A 20,709-nucleotide genomic window follows, 5' to 3' on the forward strand; every position below is an offset into this window, starting at 1 on the left:
ACTCGACTCCACAACTTCTTATCAACTGCTTGAAAAAGTCAAACCAAAGCATATCACAAAATAATGGATGGCTTACTGAGAAATTGGAAAATGTACAAGTCTTCATGCGTGCCTGTCTTATTCCTGTTATTTTAGTTTTAATTGAGCTACACAAGTTCTCTGCTACCCATATTGTATATTAGCCCATCATATCAAAAGCTAGTAAGGCAGGCAAAAAAAAAATGGATTGATTCGCTGCATAGACCTTTTAAAGCCATCCAGCCTATGTACTTCAATAAAAACAAGTCCACCAATCCTTCAAATCGTGTGAAATATTAAAAGTCCTTGTAACGTTCCTGCTGCTCTTGCTCTGCAGACGCACGTTAACTAATGATAGCAAAGACAAGTGTTTTCTTATTTCAAAATTAAATTGATGGTCTTAAAAGCAATTTTTATGTGCAATTAATAAAAATCTATGAATTATTAATTTGGGAGAAACACATCAATAATGGATTGCGAGCTGTAAGCACACATCAGGGACTGGGAAGTTATTTTAGCAGTAAGTGCCTGTCTGCGTTGCTTACACTAGCACACTGGCTAAGCAGCATGTTCCAGTTCTTTATATCTGCAGAGTGCTGGGTAATTTGTCCACACCAGGAACACAGCAATGGTTTCTGAGTAATGGATCTGCAAGAGTTTGTTAAAATAGCCGATGTGTCATGGAACATTTTCTACAAGATATTCTGCAAGTTAAAAAAGATTTCCTTTATTCCTGCGTAAAAGTGGTTATAACTAGTGATGGGCTTCTCCACACCTTGGGCTATGTTCACACTTATCGTTTTTGATTCTTTTTTGCACTTTTGCAGTGCTTTCAACAGTGAAAAATACATTTACCAGTAAATGTCATTTTAACTACTACATCATTTGGCCATGTGGTGTGTGAGACATGATCAGACACATCCATACAGTGCTGAAAAGACATGGGAACAGCATGGGGAAGACCCCTGGAAGCATCTCTGACTCCCAGGTCACTGCCTAAAAGTGTGATCATCTCATCAGATGGGATCCTATATTACTGTGGTAATAATACAGACATTTTTGGCAACGTGACAAATATTAAACTCCATTTAAAATGGGCAAGGTGTGAGGCAAGGGACTTGAAAGTGGACGTAATGGTGATGGTGCACGCAGAGGCCGAGGCCCTGGGCAGGATGAAACTGTGCCTGTTGAGGGAGCACAACAAACACCCACATCATGTCGAACTACCTTCCTGTCCCAATTTCTAGGGGGCTGCGGAACACCACTTTTGAAGCCAGAGCAGTGTGAAAAGGTTGATGGTTGGATAGCAGATAATGCTTCCAGTCAGTTTGCCACCACCACCTCCCTTTCTTTCACACGGTCCAGTCTCAGTAGCTGTAAGCCTGGGCCACATTATTATTATTATTACTTTAGCGCCATTTCATGGCGCTTTACATGTGAAAAAGGTGTATACAAATACATCGCAAAAACAATTACGATAATCTTGAACAAAAATGTGACAGCAACTGGTACAGGAAGCGCGAGGACCCTGTCCGCGAGGGCTCACTGTCTACATGGGATGGGTGAGTATACAGTAGGTGAGGATAGAGCTAGTCGTGCAGCTGTATGGTGGAGCGAGGGTTACTGCAGGTTGTACGCTTGTCGGAAGAGGTGGGTCTTCAGGTGCCTTTTGAAGGTTTCAGCATTAGGCGAGAGTCAGATATGTTGGGGTAGAGAGTTCCCAAGTAGGGGGGAATGCACGGGAGAAATCTTGTATGCGATTGTGGGAAGATGAGATAAGAGGGGAGTAGAGAAGAAGATCTTGTGAGGATCGGAGGTTGCATGCACTTAAGTACTGGGAGACAAGGTCACAGATGTATGGAAGAGACAGGTTGTGGATGGCTTTGCATGCCAAGTTTAGGGTTTTGAACTCGAGCCTCTGAGCAATGGGAAGCCAGTGAAGGGATTGACAGAGAGGAGAGACCAGGAAATAGTGGGGGGACAGGTGGATTAGTCGGTCACGCAACAGAGTTTAGGATAGATTGAAGGGGTGCGAGAGTGTTAGAAGGGAGGCCACAGAGCAGGAGGTTGCAGTCGTCAAGGCGGGAGATGATGGGAGCATGCACTAGTTTTTATAGATTCGTGGCTGAAGAATGTGCAGATCCGTAAGATTTTTTTTTACTTGGAGTCTGCATATTCCTCACCCTGATCCTCCTTTCTCCCACCATTCCTAGTGTCCTGAGACAACTGATCCCACACTTGGACACTACAACGCGCTGTTTTGTTCATCTTTCCATTTATAGTTTCTGGCCTCTCGCTCTGTCCACTCGGAAGTGGAAAGAGCTTGGATATGTGGTTTGAAGGAGATATTAGAGTCCAGGGTTACCCCAAGAGCTGTTCACTTTTCCTTTTATAGATTCGGGCCACTCACCCGGCCTGCTTCAAGCGGGGCAACAGAAGATCGCATCTAGTGATGCCCAAATATTTCACCAGCCATGGTCACCCGAAGGTGATTGTGGGAAAGGGAAATTACTGTCGCAAGAGGTGGATAATGATGAGACACAATGGACAGAATGTCAGGTGGAGGACCAGAGTGCGGAAGTGGAAGAAGAAGCGGTGGACAGTGAAGTCACTGACCCAACCTGGCATGGGGACATGCAGAGCGAGGACAGCAGCACACAGGGGGAGGAAGACGTAGCACCACAACAGGCAGGAACAAGCAGTGTGATGGCCACAGACACAAGGCGGGCAATAGCTCCCCGGAACACCAACACAACGGAAGTTGCCAGTACAACTGTTAGGTCTTCCTGAGTCTGGTTCTTTTTTAAAGACTGTTCAGATAACCCCAGAAAGGCCATTTGCAGCATCTGCCAGGCCAGCATCAGCAAGAGCACCAAAACTACCAGCCTGACCACCACCAGCATGCTCAGGCACATGACAGCAAAGCACCCAACTAGCTGGGCCGAACGCCAAGGTCCAAAGACAGTGTCTGCAGGTGACACCTATCTCTTCCGCTGTTGTGCGTGCACGCCAATCCCATGTTCATGGCGCATGCGAAAATGCCTCCCGCCCTGCACCTATCATTGCTGTCTTGCAACCAATCACCATCCACGTCCTTGTCCCAGCGCATCCTACCCCAGCCCTTGGAAAGTTCAAGTATGCAGCCAGCCACCCACCCACCCACCCACAGGCTGCAAGACTAAACTGCCACATTTCTGGACTGCTTGCACTTGAAATGTTTCCTTTTAGGCTCGTGGAGGCGGAAGCTTTCCACAATCTCATGGCGGAAGATGGCCCTTGGTATTCGGTCCCCAGCCGCCACTATTTCTCCCGGTGTCGTCCCCACCTTATACAAGCACGGGTCCCAGAACATTACCCGTACCCTCACCAGCGCAGTTAGTGGGAAGGACTGCCTAACCACAGACACGTGGACAAATGAATGTGGCCAGGGACGGTACATCTCACTGATGCATCACTGGGTTAATATTGTGGAAGCTGGGACCCTGGCACGGAACACATCTTCCTGACGCATAGGATTGGGGGCCCTGGGTCAGTCAAGCTTCAACACAATATTCACAAGGTAGACAGCAACAGCAGTCTTTCTCCTAGTCAGCGAGAAAATTATTCATGATGATAGAGGCCACCATTTCCTTAGCTTGCTGCTGGTACTTTTCTGTGGGAATCAGCCTGGCTCCAACCAGCCTGGAATATTTCCAGTGAATTATGGCACGACGCCATGGTATTAGCAGTGCCCCCAGTACCAGTAGCGAAGCCATCCACAATTTCCTTCTCACAAATTTTATTTGGTAGACTGAGTGGCTGGCCAAATACATTAGTTTCTCACAAAGGATATGAAGATACTGAGTGGCAGTAGGTGCAAGTTTCTCTAGCCTGTTAGACCACAGATTACGTAAGAGAATATATATGGAGAGATTAATTCAGAGATTTACGCAGGAGAAAGGTTATGGATTTCTTTGTAGGTCAGTATTAGTATTTTGAACTGGATACTCTGGGCAATTGGGAGCCACTGAAGTGATCTTATAGGTTGAAATCTTATAGACTGCTGGAGCCCAGTCCACAGTAGAAAGAAGTAGCCATAGAGTGTCCAGGAACCTTCACACAGACTTTTCTTAGCCAGGGCTGCTTCTTGGAGAGAGTTGTATTTCAGCACAGCCATATTCTTTAGGTTGGATGAAAAGACTGGCATACAGGGAAACCGTATCTACTTTGGCTGTAATTTCTCCACCATGAGGTTCTGTACATTGTCACACACAATCATGCCTGGCTGTATGTTCAGTGGTGAGAGCCACAAATCTGCCTGTGTTACAGCTTTCAACAACTCTGCAGCGGTGTGCGGTTTTTCGCATAAGCATATTATCTTCAGCAAAGCCTGTTGCCGCTTAGCCGAGGCAGTGCTTCCAGGTTGTAACTGATGTGTTAATTTTGGAGATGGAGGAGGAGGAGGAGGTGCAGGATCTGAACAATGTGATTACATTGAGGTTTCATTGGCGAGTCTGGTTTTTATACTAAAGATCCTACTGTGTTTTAACATTTTTTTTTTTTTACTTCTCTTTAAATGTGTGTTTTTGTCAGCCCTTGAAATGAGATGAGATATTGCAGTATGGAATGCGTATTACACCTATCCAGCCAGGTATTATTGCCTTATACTGCGTGCCGCTGGTGCTGCCCAAACATTTTTTAAATCTATTCCATTCCCTATCGATAACGCTGTTAGATACATTTACAAATGGGACAGGTGCTAGGTGGTATCATCAGCTCCAGATGAGTGTTCATTCTGGTCGCATAAATGTCTTCCACAGTCATAACTTTTTTTTTTATTATTTCTTTGGCCTTATATACAAGTCATTTCCCTGGATAGAATGTTTCTTAACATTTTTCCATTTTAGCTTGTTTTTGTATGTTTTTTTTATTGTCAGTCCGTAAAAGTGGCGTAATACTTTGACAACATTGTTCACAGATATGCTATTTGTCAGCGATCAACTGTGAATAAGTTTGAACCCACAACTGCAATGACCTATGATTAAAAAACCCTGTTTGGTTCGAAACGCTTAAGGTCTGCCTTACATATGGCGCTTTTTTAATGGAACTAATAAAATGGACATTTTAACTTTACATCTCTTGTGATGGATACTGAGAAGGTGCTGGAGTTTTTCTAATCTACTTCTTACCACAAATGCAATACGTTAGATGGAGTGTAATATTTGACACCGTCACAAAAGTTGCTGGATTATTAGGACAGTCATATGGGATCACGTCTGATGACCACGGTTTCAGGCAGTCGCCTAACAGTGTGGTATTTGTCAGCGATCAAGTGTCAATTGGTTCAACAAAACACAGCTGGCTGACTTTAAATGGAGTGTAATATGTGGCACGCTCCACAAAATTTCTTTATTACGGCAGTCATATTGGATCACGTCTGATCATTGTAAAAAGTTTCTCTGCTTCCACAATACAGTAATGCGAATAAAATCAAAAAAATCTGTCTGTATTCTGCTAACAAGCAAATGGAGCAGTAAAATGGTGTACTCTGGATTGCTTTTTAAGCAAATAATCAGGATTAAGATAAAACAAAATTAGTCCTGGCCCCTGATATCTAGGGCTATGTCTACAGATATCTGTAACTATGTCTACAGATATCTGTAACAGCAGGAGCAGACAGAACGTGCAATGGACCATCTTGTGCTGTATACACTGCCACAAACCCTGCCTGCCTAACTCCTGCTATCACCACTAAATATATGCAGCTAGATTAGTCCTCAGAAGGACTGTTAGTTCAGATAAATATGTATCCTGGTTTGGAATGCCTATATCTAACTATTACACCCCCAATTCTGTCCCTAGCTCCGCAGCATCTCCCCCTACTCTGCCTGTTTCCAGGTTAGACTGTAACGAGCATAGAATCACCAGGTCATATATAGACCCGATGACGCTATGCGGCCAGCCAATCACTGTAATGCCCACAATCAACATGGCTACGGCATTACAGTGCGTGGCAAGCAATCCCTGCATGTTCATTGGCTCTCTAAAGAGTGCCAAACATGCAGGGCGGGGACCCGAGCTCCCGCCGAGCAACCTCGGAAATACTCGGCGAGCATGTTGAGCAGTGAGATGCTCGGGCGAGAACCAAGCAGTGTCGAGCGCACTCATCACTAGTTATAACATTCACAGGTCTCCTATACTGACATAACAAATGGACACAAGCAGTATTTTTACTTAATGTACATTATACCAATTATTATATTGTTTCTATATTTAGATTTTTGTATTTCAATATTTTTTGCCACCCCATGTGAGAGCAGTATAATGTAGGGGCAGAGACACTGATTCCAGTGATAGCGATATATCACTTTCTGGGCTGCTTGCTATATTTTCTATAAAATCACTTGTTTTATCTGCTGCTGATTTGCCAGTTCTCTGAATGCTGAGCTCTGTATAACCCCACCCACACCACTGATTGGCAGCTTTCTGTGTATACTCTGCATAGGCAGAAATCTGCCAACCAGTGGTGGGGGTGGGTCTTTACAGAGTTCAAGAGTATGGAGCAAGTTTACTAGTCCTCTAGTGATAATTTCCTTCTAATAAAACAGTGATTTTAAAACTACATCAAGCAGCCCAGTAAGTTATATATAGCTGGAGTCAGTACATCATGCTGCTCTCAGATTAGGTGGTGAAAACCTAGTGACAGATTTCCTTTAAATTGCCAATTTGTGCCATATTACATATTTTTTCCACAATATTTTACAGAATTTATCTACTGTCGATGGTTTGGGCTCTATTACATATTACATATTTTTGCCACATATGAGTTATTTTTAAATAATTGGATTAACAGTATATTTGTTGTTAAAGTGACTTGAATACATGATGTATTAAAAGCCAATATCAACCATGTTTTGTTTAGTTTTTGTTGTTTTTTTCAGCAATGTATTGGTGTTCTTTGGTAGACTGTTAGGTTCTCTCTGTTCTCCATGTTCTTGCCTCCGCTCACACACGAGGCTGCAGAATACTTGTTGTTTTATAGTCTAAATGTATTTCTGGCTATTTTTCCGCTCATTGATAAGACACAGATTTATTGCACAAACAGTGATTACATTCTTAGCACTGTGTACTTTCTTTGCTTGTTTTACAGAATAAAGCAATTATTTCACGAGTGAGAAACTTGTCAGATACGGTGGTTGGCCTTGAATCATTTATCGGCTCAGAGAGGGAATCCAATCCATTATACAAAGACTATCATGGTAAGTTCAATTGTTTAGATTTGTGGAATGACTGCGGAGCTTCTATGGATAACATTAATATCACCTTCAGGCTGTGTGCCCACGATGCGTTTAAGCGTTTCCGCAGCGGCAAAAACGCTGCAGAAACGCTTAAAAAACGCTTGGTAGAAGGCCTGTCATGTCCCCCAATGATAATCCGCACGTGCTGTGCACATGCTGCGGAAACTTCCGCTGCGGATTATCATTGCGGAAAAAAGTGCAGCACTACCAATTATTTTGCGGAAATGCTGCGTTTTCGCCGCCATTGACTTGCATTAGAACGCGCCAATTCCGTAAGACTGCATCTGTACTTGCGTAATTGGCGCGTGCTAATGTACGGATGGTACCTGGGTGTAGAGGAGAGGAGAGTCTCATCCACACCCAGGTACCATTAAAAAAGCTCTAAAAACAAGAATAAAATAAAAAATAAATATATACTTACCTTCCAGCAGCCCTCGGTGCGCTCCTCCTTGCTTTGCTTCTTGGCACTTCGCGATGGAATGAAGGACCTGCGCTGACGTCAGAGTCATGTGACGGGTCACGTGACGCTGACGTCGGCAGGTCCTTCAATCCACCGCTGCCGGCAGCCGGGACGGAGTGAAGCAAGCCAGCGCGGGCCATCGGAGGGTAAGTATATATTTATTTTTTTATTTTTTACCATTCTTTAAGGTCACAGTATATAAATCCATGCAGTTTCCATGGATTTATATAGTGTGACCAAGTTGACAAGCACTTTCCAATTGATGCTCAAATCGCTTGGAAAGCGCTTGTCAACCCGCATGCAGAAATGCAAGTGAAGAACGCTTCACATCCGCATGTCCCTGGCAGGTAAACGCATGTACAATCCGCATGTACAATCTGCATGTGCTTTTTTCTGCCAGGGAAATGCAGAAACGCTCAGGAAAAAATCCTGATCATTTCTGCATCGTGGGCACATAGCCTTATGGCCCTTATTTAACTTTTAGCCAAATGTCTAAGATATCCTTAAACAGAAGTGTAATTCAGCTCCAGAATCCCAATCATTGCGTAAACGATCCTTATTCAATGTACGAAAAAGAGGACATATTCTACTAGTAATGAAGGCATGAAGGACTGGAGATCATCATTTGCTTGATTGAATCTTCAGATCTTTGCTTGGCACCACCAGTTAAAGGGTGCTCTGAAGCCATGTCCTCAACTTTGCCATAAATGTTAAGTTTGTCCATTTATCCTAAAGGATAAAAAGCAAAGAGAATGTGGCATTGAGTAAAAATGTTTTTGGAAGATGTAAGATCAAACCACAAATATCCAGTGAATCTGTACAGATTGTGGTTTATTAGAACAACTCTGATGAGCGATTGTAGAGAAGATTTGCTCTTGATCAATGCTGCTGTCCACTTTGCTCGTTGAAGTAGTATTCACTCTAGGAGAAACCACAATCCTAATGGATGACACCCAGGAAAACGTATAAAGTCCAGAACACACTGCTACCAAGAAGGAAAATTCTAGTCAAGAATAGCTAAACGGCATTTTATATGAACATGACATCGCTTTTAGTCTCTTTGCCAAGTCGAGCTAAAAGTATTCTCCTTTTCTAATGCAATCTCAACTAGCAATCTTTAACTGGATGCTCCATCTTTATGTGATCACAGTGGGGGTTTCTCGTCCATTAGGATCGTTCTTTCTATGCTGTAGTAAATGCTTCTTTACTGTAATAATGGTAATCACAACCTATTGGAGGTCAGAGCAATTCAATAGGAAAATACCCAAGGCAGCATTTAACCCATACTGAGTCTCGTTACAACTTGTACTGGGAAAAATAATTGCTATTATAATAAATAATCATACTATATGAAAACGATAGTCTACTTGGGGCTACTTTTCTACAGTCAACTTTAAATTAGTGTTGACCATAAACATGAATTCACGGTTATCCAAGTGCTTATTTGGCTGGCTGCTATACCCCTAAGGGAAATTAAATTCCAACATGATTGAGTCTTCTTTCTTCCAACATCTGCCAGTAAGGATTCTGGGGAGGCACCATACGCCTTAAAGCACCACTCCAGCGTTTTTAGTTTTTTTTTACTGCAGGAGTGGTGCTACTAATCTAAGTTCTCAGACCCTAGTATTATACTTACCAGCTACCGTCTTCAGCTGTTCCTGGCTGCGCATGGGTCCCACACTGCGATCTTGTGACCGCAGCTTCTGACTGACCGGAAGTCAGAGGTAACAGTCACAAGCTCTCAGTGTAAGTCTATAAGAGCCTCGTTCTAGCGTTGTTCCTTTTCTCATAGACTTAAATTGAGTTGTGACTTCCAGATCACCCAGCAAACACTGGAGCGATCAGGCAGGTCACAACCTGCAGAAGACGACCGGAGCGGTGCAGATAACAGAAGAAGACGGCGGCTGGTAAGTATAATAATAGGGGCAGAGAACTTAGATTAGTGATATCACTCCAACTCTGAAATTAAACCCTTCACCCCCCAGCCTGTTTTCACCTTCATGACCAGGCCAAATTTTACAATTCTGACCAGTGTCACTTTATGTGATAATAACTCTGGAACGCTTCAACAGATCCCACTGATTCTGAGAGAGTTTTTTCGTGACATATTGTACTTCATGGTTGTGGTGAATTTTCTTTTATATGACTGCCGTTTATTTGTGAAAAAATCGGATATTTGACGAAAATTCTAAAAATTTTGCAATTTTCAAACTTTGAGGTTTTATTCCCTTAAATCAGAGCGTTATGTCACACAAAATATTTACTAAATAACATTTCCCACATGTCTACTTTACATCAGCACAATTTTGGAAACAATTTTTTTTTTTGCTTAGGAAGTTCTAAGAGTTAAAAGTTGACCAGCGATTTCTAATTTTTCCAACAAAATTTACAAAACCATTTTTTTAGGGACCACAACCCATTTGAAGTGACTTTGAGGGACCTTTATGACAGAAAATACCCAAAAGTGACACCATTCTAAAAACTGCACCCCTCAAGGTGCTCAAAACCACATTCAAGAAGTTTATTAACCCTTCAGGTGCTCCACACTAATTTTTGGACTGCGGAAGAAAACAACGAACATTTAACTTTTTTTTCACAAAAATGTTACTTTAGATCCAAATTTTTTATTTTTGCAAGGGTAGCAGGAAAAAATAGATTTGTTGTCCAATTTCTCCTGAGAACGGCGATACCACGTATGTGGGGGAAAAACACTATTTGGAAGGGTAGGAGCGCCATTTGACTGTTTGAATGTAAAATTTGCTGGAATAATTAGCGGACATCATGTCGCGTTTGGAGAGCCCCTGATGTGCCTAACTGGTGAAAAAAAAACAAAAGTGACATCATTTTTTAAACTAGACTCCTCAGGGAACTTTTCTAGATGTGTGATGAGCACCTTGAACCCAAGGTGCTTCACAGATGTTTATAACATTCAGCCGCAAAAATAAAATTTTCAAATTTTTCCCAAAAAAAATGTTTTTCAGCCCCAAATATTTAATTTTCAGAAGGGAAACAGGAGATATTGCACCATACCATTTGTTAAAGGACAAAACAATTCTGCTTGATGAACTTCTAAAAAGAAATATTTAATGAAAATCTTAAAAATGAACTCATGTCCAGAGACACAATTGTGGTAACACAGAGAATGTGGTTCAATAACAGACGCGTTTCGGAAAACCTTCCTTAATTATTGTCAGTTTGCCATTGCCATTTGTTGTGCCATTTCTCATGAGTAAACGAATACCCAATATGTGAAGGAAAACTACTGTTTAAGCGCACAGCAGGGCTTGGAGGGGAAGGAGCGCCATTTGACTTTTTGAATGCAAAATTTGCTGGAATAATTAGCACATTCCATGTCGTATTTGGAGAGTCCCGGATGTGCCTAAACAGTGGATATTCCCTATAAGTGACACCATTTTGGAAACTAGACCCCTCAGGGAACTTATCTAGATGTGTGGTGAGCACCTTGAACCCCCAAGTGCTCCACAGAAGTTTATAACATAGAGAAGTGAAAATAGATTTTTTTCCCACAAAAAAGTTCTTAACGCCCCAATTTTTTTTATTTTCAAAGAGATAACAGAAGAAAATGGACCCCAAAATTTGTTGTGCAATTTCTCCTGAGCATGCAGATACCCCATATGTGGGGGAAAACTATTGTTTGGGCGCACGGAAGGGTTCAGAAAGGAAGGAGTGACGTTTTGGAATGTAGACTTTGATGGAATGGTTTGCGGTTGTCATATCACGTTTGGAGAGCCCCTGATGTGCCTAAACAGTGGAAAAAACCCACAAGTGACCCCATTTTGGAAACCTGACCTCTCAAGGAATTTATTAAAGATGTGTGATGAGCACCTTAAACCCACAGATGCTTAACAGAATTTTACAACATGAATCTGTAAAAATGAAAAAAATATATTTTTCCCACAAAAATGTTGTTTTAGCCCCAATTTTTTTCATTTTCACAAGAATAGCAGGAGAAAATAGACCTCAAAATTTGTTGTGCAAACCCCCATATGTGGTCGAAAACTACTTTTGAGGCACAGTGCAAAGCTCAGAAGGGAAGAAGCGCCATATTGGAGTTCAGATTTTGCTGGACTAGTTTGAGGGTGCCATGTCACAATGGCAGAGCCCCTGAGGTGCCAGAACAGCAGACCCCCCGTAAGAGATCTTATTTTACAAACAAACAAATCTCAATGAATTCATCTAGGGGTGCAGTGATCATATTGACACTACAGGTGGATCACAGAATTTTCTACCCATTTTATACCATTGGGCAGTGAAGAAAAAAATAATTACATTTTTACTCCATGGGACTTTTCCAGAAACAAGCAGCAGTGGATGTTGCTGAGTGAAAATTGGAAACTGCAGTTGTAGTGACCAGTATGTTGGGCCCAGCTCATGCTTCTGGATACACGCACTTGTAAATTAGGCGGGCTACAGAAATGGCAAACATGTGGATGCTAACTGCGGTTTAGGCACACTGGGGCTCAGAAGGGAGGGGGGCATTTGGATTTGGGAGTGCAGAATTTGCTGAATTTATTTTGGGGGATGATAAGCCACAGCACTTTTCCAAAGCCTTTATGCTACCAGTAATGTGGAAGCCCCTTTATTTGACAGATGACGGACCTAAGTGGGGACTTGCTTTTTTTGTGAATTGAGTTGAAGCTTTTGTTGGGAACATTTTACATAACATTTGCGATCACGTGTATCCGGCGCTCTACTCTGAGCACTTACATCAGGGTTTCCATCTAAATCTCTGAGTGACGTGATTCAGATGACACCCCTGAGGGATCCATTCACTATAATGAGGCAGCAGAGTTACTCTGGACTCCGTCTGGCCTCTGTTCAGCTTTGTCCTTTTCAGAAGTGCACAGAACTATGGCGGACTGTGCTTTTATGCACGCTTAAAAAGACTGACACCGCTGGATCAGAGGCCAGACTGCGTTCACAGTGCCTCCATCTGCCTCATTATAGGGAATCTTCTGCCAGGGGTTCCATCTGAATCACGTATTTCAGAGATTTACATGGAAACCCTGGTGTAAGCGCAAAGTGCAGGATAAATGTGAGCCGAGCCTTACTGCGATCTTTGGGAGGCAGAATGAACAAATCAGCAGCAGGTGAAGAATTGGTTTTATTTATTTTTTTACGCCATACCATGCGGTAGAAGTGATTAGACTGCTTGATTCTTCGGGTCAATGAGATTACAGCGATACCAGATTTATATCGGGTTTTATGTTTGGCAGCTGTCAAACACTAAAAGACCCTTTTTATTGCAAAAACTAGTTTTTGCAACGCCATATTTTGAGAGCTATAATTTTTCCATATTTCGGCCGACAGAGTCATGTGAGGGCTTGTAATTTGCGGGACAAGTTGACGTTTTTATTGGTACCATTTTCGGGCACGTGACATTTTTTGATCCCTTTCTATTCTGATTTTTGGGAGGCAAAATGAACAAAAAACAGCAATTGAGGAATTATTATTATTTTTTTTTTTTATGCCGTTCCGCGTGTGGTAAAATTGATAAGTCAGCTTTATTCTTTGGGTCAGTGTAATTACAGCAATACCAAATTTATATAGATTTTTTAATGTTTTGCCGCTTTTACACAATAAAAACTATTTTATGGAAAAAATAATTATTTTTGCATCGCTTTATTCTGAGAGCTGTAACGTCTTTATTTTTCGGTTGATGGAGCTGTATAGCGACTTGATTTTTGCGGGACAAGATGACGTTTTCAGAGATCGTGTCTTATTCCACTTTTTAATGAGCAGTATCATGATAAAGCATAGTTTTTTGCTTCGTTTATTTATTTTTTACGGTGTTCACTGAAGAGGTTAACTACTGGTACAGTTTTATAGGTCAGGTCGTTCCGGATGCAGTGATATCAAATATGTGTACTTTCATATTGGTGTTGGTATCAGGAAATTTCTGTTTATACCGTATAGTATGTGATTTAAATAGTGGCTGGAATAATTGGGGGGATATTTCGTATTATCAGTGTCCATTCATTAGAGATCATTTCTCTCGTGCCTATAAGAATTCAGGCCTTAGTAATGGATTTCTTATATCATAATCAAATAGGTTTCTAGAATAAATTTTCTACATTTCTTGTTTGGTAATCTGTAAAAATATTCTCCATCCCCCTTTCGTAAAGTGCATTAAAGAACCAAAAAGGAACACGGAATTTCCTTGCATGTTGTCAAGTCAGATTAGCAAGGCACATCTCAAGCAGGCGTACATCTCAATGGGCAGGCTTTGGGGAATTCATAGGCAGAGAGGGCTTGGCAGTCATCTGACCGACCAGTCGAAGTTGTCATGAAATCAATAGTTTTAAACTGTGAAGCTCTGTAGTCAGAGATTGGGGAAAGCATTTACTCTAGCTGCTCATACTCAATTATTTATACATTTCCTTAAAGAAAAATTACAGTGAAGTTCAAGCTGAAGACAGTGGACGATGAGGTGTCAGGTTCCTTGGCTCTACGCGCTTTATACTGGCCATACTGATGCAGAATGAATGACTGCAGCTGACCACAGACGTAATGGTTAATGATCCATACAAAGCAAAATCCTCAGATTCCTTATAATGTCTGTACACTACAGTCCTAGTTATCACAGTATGCTTTCTATTCTAAATATATTATATTTATTACTTTTTGAGGATGATCTTTTTTTGTTTTTATTTTTAGGTGAATATTCCAGCAGCCAGTAGTGCACACAGATTGGGCTGACATTTACTGTTTTCTTTACTTGTCATCTTTGCTGTATAGACTGGGTAAGGGTCGGCAAAGTCATCTCATTATCATTGGGGAATTGATAGCTTTAGGGTATATGCAGGTAACATCTTTTTTCAGACAGACAAACCTGTGTGTTATTCAAGAGGAATACGCTTGCTAACTGAAATAATTTTTTTAGCATATTTTGGTAATTTCCAGACTGCTTCTTCTACCCCTGAGGTTCGTTGTTTTTTTTTAACAATTTTCCAACATTTTTGTGGCACTTTTTTAATTTCATTTTTCTTTCATTTTTTAATTCCATTCAACAATGAAGAAACCACTAGCATTTTCTGAAGCAAAACCTCTAAAAAACACTCTTTCCACTGACTTCTATTATGAAGTATAGCGCGTCTTCAGAGGGGGAAACGCCTGTACAGTGGTCCGCTCACTTTTTTTAACCGCTTTCTGTTTGGAAACCTGAAGTGGTTAAAAGATGCTCAAAGCAAATTTTAAGTAAATTATTTATCTTCTGCATACTAAAATGTTATTAGTGAAATTAAAATCAAATCCATGAAGCATTCTTGTTAAGCAGGTCAGATGCATTTCCTGGCAGGTGAGGTAGAGTGAAACAAGATCAATAATAATGATCAGATTTGTTAGAAATTGATCCAAAATATTTGTGTGCCTCACCTTATCATGTATGTATTGATGGCAAGGTCTAGAAAAATTATATTTTTAATATTTTTTCTTTCCTTTTAGATATTTTTTCAAGGCTGGTTTTACCCATCCGCATTTCACGATAAAAGTGGGGACCGCCATGTATGGACTAAGCACCAGTCTCCTGGCCTGAACTCTACAGCCTCAGTCATATATGAGGCTGTTGAGTGACACACGGATGTGTGGAACAGGCCTAACTCATAAACAGCACATACTTCTCCAAGATAGCATGATCATGGGGGTAGCTGCTTCAAGGAGGAGAATTACAAAATTGGACCCTCCAGTAGTCTGTTTCCATTTAAATCCTTAATGACCAGGCCAGAAAGAGCCTTAGGGCTCACTCACACGAGCGTATTCACTGGATGAGTGCTATACGATGTTTTATCAGATAGCACTCGGCCTAATGTAATACTATGGGGCAGTGCTGATCTGTTACTTTTTTTTTTCTCATGCCGATCCGGCATGTGAAAAAAAATTATAACATGATGCGAGTAGTTCTGCAAATTGACTCAGAATTGAATGGGTGCGTGTAAAACATCGGACTGCACTTGATGTCATCCGAGTGCAGTCTAATGTACATGCACAGAGATGATGGAGAAGAAAGAGAAATGAAGTTCTCCGTCTTCTTCGCACGATTCTATTATGCGATTCTATAATGTGAGAGAATCAGATCACACTAAGATAACACTCTGATCAAAGTCTAACAGAGTTTGCGCCAAGTGTCATTAGGCTAGTCATTATTCCCGCAGAGGGAATATAAGATCGTGTGACCCCTGCCTTAAAGGGAGTCTGTCACCCCCAAAATGTCAATTAAACTGCCTAAACATTTATATAGGGGACTTAGACACAATGTGTGTGTCCACACTGACACAAACGCACAAAATAATATGACATCATGTTGGCTGTCAGCCTCAGAGACATGTCAATCACTATAAGGTACCTGCTTTACTGTGCAAATAAGAGGGCGTGATGGTGAAACAAGGCATAGGCCACACCAGGGGTGCACTGAAGCACCCTCATTTCCATCAAATAAAAGTTGGGTTTTAATTAAATAATACGTTACACTATACACGCCTAGTATGATCTACATAGGAGCAAGGTCACATATATATACAGGTTTAGGCAGCTTAATTGCCATTCTGGGGATGACTGGCTCCATTTTAGCCCTTGCCTGCCCAGTCCTTTTTTTTTTTTTGCGGTTTTCCCTCCCTTTCTTCCAAGATCCATAACTTTTTGATTTTTCTGTTAACATAGCTGAATGAGGGCCTGTTTTTTTGTGGGACAAGTTGTAGTTTTGAGTAACATCATTCATTTTACCATATAATATACCGAAAAATGGGAAAATAAAACCAAGTGAAATGAAATGGTGAAAAAAAATAACCTGAAGAATTGATTCGCTGTTTACAGCGTTACCAAACTTGCTTAGATTTTTTTTTTCAGTGGTGAATAAAGTTTAGAACTTTAAAAAAATTAAATGTGGTTTGTGACACCAATTTCCGAGATCCATAATGCTTTTAGATTTTTTTTTACTTTTTTTTTTATCATTTACTTATTATTTTTGATCTTCTTGATCCTACATTCGTCTGATTGCTTATACTCTATACTGCTAAGATACAATATTGCAGTCTGTAGTATAAATTGCAATCTCTAATAGAAGATCAGCTTCGAGTGCCAGAATGGCTGTGCCAGGGGCCTCTTGCAGGCCCCTGGCTGGCACGGTGACACATCAGTGCACCACAATCACGTTGTGGATGGCCAGTGGGAGGCAGTGAGCACACAATGGAAACCACTGGTTTAAATTCCACTGTCATCTAAATGGTTAAGAGCAGCAATCTGAGTTCAGCTCTAGCCACTGCTGTTAGATACTGATTCTGGCTATTAAACTGGGTATATAAAGTGGAAATCAGTAATATAGGTCCTGATTCTCCTGTTTTTTTATCAATGGGTAGAGGAGATAGGAGTAGTGTAAGTTGTTGAGAACAGGATATGAAAGACTTGTCTTAAAGATGATCTGTCACCAGGACAAAGTGGTCAGTTTTTTGTCTTATCTTATTTCCTCTGCTCCCCTGAGTAGTCCGTTCTTTCTTTGTTTTTTAGAATCCATATGGATTCTATCATACGGTCCCAGACATATGGCCCTTTTTATTTAGTGCTAATTTTTACTGTTTATGGGTCACGAGATTCTTTTGGGCATGTTTTCAGGCTGCTCAGCAGTATTACCTTTGGAGCAATGTCCTCTAGGTAGAGACCACAAAAATTATCTCTAATTATAGAGGTCCATATCTCTGGAACTGTATGGTGGATTTATAAAAAAAAATAAAAGAAAAGCAAAGTACTGAGTGGAGCACTGGGAATAGAATAAGAGCAAAAACTGTCCATAGTAACCCCATAAGCAGGGAAAAACTACTCACTGGAGCGACACATGTCACTGCTAGGACCCAGCAGCTCTGTTATGCTGGCAGACACCTGGGGATGATATGATCAGTAGGTTCTACAGAGGCATCAGCTGTGCAATACTTTACATAGTGCTCACTGAGCGCCTGTAACTTACGTGGCTGGATCTTGCTCTGATGGTTGCAATTTGGCCATTTAAATGCCACTGCCAATCTCTGACATGAGCATTTAAGTGATATCATTTAAAAAAAAAACATATATAATATAAAAGTATAAATTGTCCTCTTTTCCTCTTCAAAAATAAAACAAAATTAAATATTTTTAAAATAAACATATTTGGTATTTTTACGTTAAAAAAAAAAGTCCGGTCTACTAAAATATAAAATTATTTATACCGTATTTTAAACGCTTTAAAGAAAATAAAAATCAAAGTACCAAGCTGCCATTTTTCAATCACCGCAATCAATGTGGCATATGCACCCCAAAATGGTTTTGTATAAAAACGTCAGCTCAGCGTGCAAAATCAAGTCCTCGCATTTTCATGTATGGAAAAATAAAAATGTTATAAGCCTCAGACAACGGCGGCACAAGCAATTTGTTTTTTTTTTTTTCAGAAAGTTCTGAAATTTTATTACCAATAAAATATAAAAATAAAAACCTTCTAACCTGGTGTCACCATAGTTGACCTGGAGGTCACTTTTAACACAGAATGAGTGCCGTAAAAATGAAACACAGAAACCAATTCTAGAATTAGACTTGGGTTTTTTTTTCACCATTTCACCTCTTTTTCGGTAACCTAAATGGTGCCATTCAAAACTAGAACTCGTCCTGTGATAAAACAAAAGCCCTCGTATGGCTATGGGAACATAAAAAAGATATGGCTCTTGGAACAAGGGGAGTAAAAAATGAACGCATGAGTGAAAAATTCCGGGTTCTTAAGGAGCTAAATGTAGTTCCAATTATTCTAATGATTTTTATTTATTGTACGTGTAAGATACACTTTATGTAGTGATCTGTAATAAGCCCGCACTGTCGTCTTTAATGTTCTCACCATTTACTGCTTCCCATGTAAAATGAATTAATATTGTTTCTCCTGTGACAGACATGTGGCCGCTCTCCAGAATGTTTTTATTTGTTATTTCAGTGGTCTACAGAGATTTCTTTCCCCAAACAAAAATACAATATGTCTACCAGAGACTCCTTTATATCATGTGTTGTGGAAGCTGCAGAAATTTGACTGGTTGCCAAGTTGTAGATCTGGCATTCTCAGATGTGCAAAAAAAAATGCATATGCCTGATGAATGGCAAAGAGGCCAAGGGGATAAAGATGGGGATCAGGAGATAATGTATTCACCGGTATTTCCTACCTGTATGTCCAATGAAGATGTAAACTTGTAGAGCGATATATTTCATTACACATATTGCTCACAATACAATACATTTCCTGCTATCAGCCATTTGTACAATTGAATTTCCCTTTTAGAAACAAGTCTGTCATCTGTCTCCCTGCCTAGGACCAGCTTTGGGTAGTAAACTTAAAGAGAAAATATTGTATTCTTTTTTTTCCATTAATGAATAATATACATGAAAATAAGAAACTGTAATAAATCTTATGAGAGAAATCTGCTTCTTTCTCCCCCAGGACTGATCATTCTCAAAATTCTCAATTCACTAGTAAAATCTATATTCAGTGAAGACTGATTTTTACCCATGGATTGAGATTGAAAAATCACACCCGGAGGAGACAGAAGTAGATTTCTCTGCTTCTTATATTCATGTAATTATAAGTATTATTAACGGCCTTCAGCTCGATGTCAAGTCATGGCGACTTGATAGATGAACGCTCTATAGGAATATCGATCTTGTGCAAGCCTAGATAGGTCACCGGGGTCTTCTCCGCCGTTATCTTGATTATATCAAGCCATCAGGTTGCTGGTCTTCCTCTTCACCTTGTTCCTTCTATTCTTCTGACCAGGATGTCTTTCTCCAGTGATTGCTTTCTTCGTATGATGAGCCCAAAGTAGGCAAGTTGTAGCTTGGTGATCCTTGCTTCGAGTGACATGTCTGGTTTGATTTGTTCCAAAATTGATTATTTGTTCTTCTTTCCATTCATGGTATTGATAGCATCCTTCTCCAGCACCACATTTTGAAGGTGTCAATTCTTCTTCTGTCTTGTTTCTTTATCCTCCAGGTTTCGCATCCATATTTTTTCATGTGCGCTGTTGATATAAGAATTAAAAATTAAACCTTCTGTTACTCTTTAAAGGCATTTTAAAAGACACCTGTAATGTTGTAAATCGACTTATTCATTGGTGAAAAAAACGTTTTATTTTTTATCCTAATTGGATTACAACCCCTTTGTGGGCGGTGCAAGGCAGCTCCCGTGTGTCAGTAAACCTTCTGCCTTTCTGCTCATTCACGGCGCCTGCGCCCAGATTCGTCCTTCTGTCTTCCTGTAAAGTCTTACCCCATTAGGGGTTGCGCCTGCGCAATGCTTTATCAGCTGTGAAAATCCAACTGCCTAATCCTTCTCTCTCCTGACATCCATCATTTGGGAAGAGCTGGGAGACCCCCATATATATCAGATAGTAAGCTGGGTTAGGCCATCATTTACAGTGCCTACAAGTAGTATTCAACCCCCTGCAGATTTAGCTGGTTGACACATGCGGAATTAACTTGGCATTGTGACATTTGTACTGTAGATCAGCCTGGAAGTGGGAAATGCACTGCAGCAATTTTTTTTGTTTTTTTTTTAAAAACGTGAAAAGTTAATTCAGAGTGTCATTTATTATTCAACCCCTCAAACCACAAGAATTCTGTTTGGTCCCCCAAAAGTATTAAGAAGTAGTTCAGGCACCAAGAATAATGAGCTTCACATGTGTGGATTAAAGATCTCTTTTGCCAGCCTTTTCTGACTATTTAAGACCCTCCCCAAACTTGTGAACAGCACTCAGACATGGTCAACATGGGAAAGACAAAGGAGCATTCCAAGGCCATCAGAGACAAGATCGTGGAGGGTCACAAGGCTGGCAAGGGGTACAAAACCCTTTCCAAGGAGTTGGGCCTACCTGTCTCCACTGTTGGGAGCATCATCCGTAAGTGGAAGGCTTATGGAACTACTGTTAGCCTTCCACGGCC

At 40.8% G+C, this 20,709-nt stretch overlaps 1 protein-coding gene across 3 annotated transcripts in view; it reads left to right on the forward strand.

Moving 5' to 3' along the window:
* ELP4 (elongator acetyltransferase complex subunit 4) overlaps positions 1–20,709 on the forward strand; it is a 442,046-nt gene that overhangs the window by 230,095 nt on the left and 191,242 nt on the right. For all 3 annotated transcript variants that reach the window (XM_073658083.1, XM_073658084.1, XM_073658082.1), the window contains one exon: positions 7,148–7,256. In XM_073658083.1, coding sequence (XP_073514184.1) covers positions 7,148–7,256 — 109 coding nt within the window. The remainder of the gene's footprint in view (positions 1–7,147; positions 7,257–20,709) is intronic.

The sequence above is a fragment of the Phyllobates terribilis genome, unplaced genomic scaffold, assembly GCF_046119375.1.
Source record: "Phyllobates terribilis strain yellow unplaced genomic scaffold, ASM4611937v1 Scaffold_13__5_contigs__length_258822181, whole genome shotgun sequence".
In the NCBI taxonomy this organism is placed as follows: Eukaryota; Metazoa; Chordata; class Amphibia; order Anura; family Dendrobatidae; genus Phyllobates; species Phyllobates terribilis.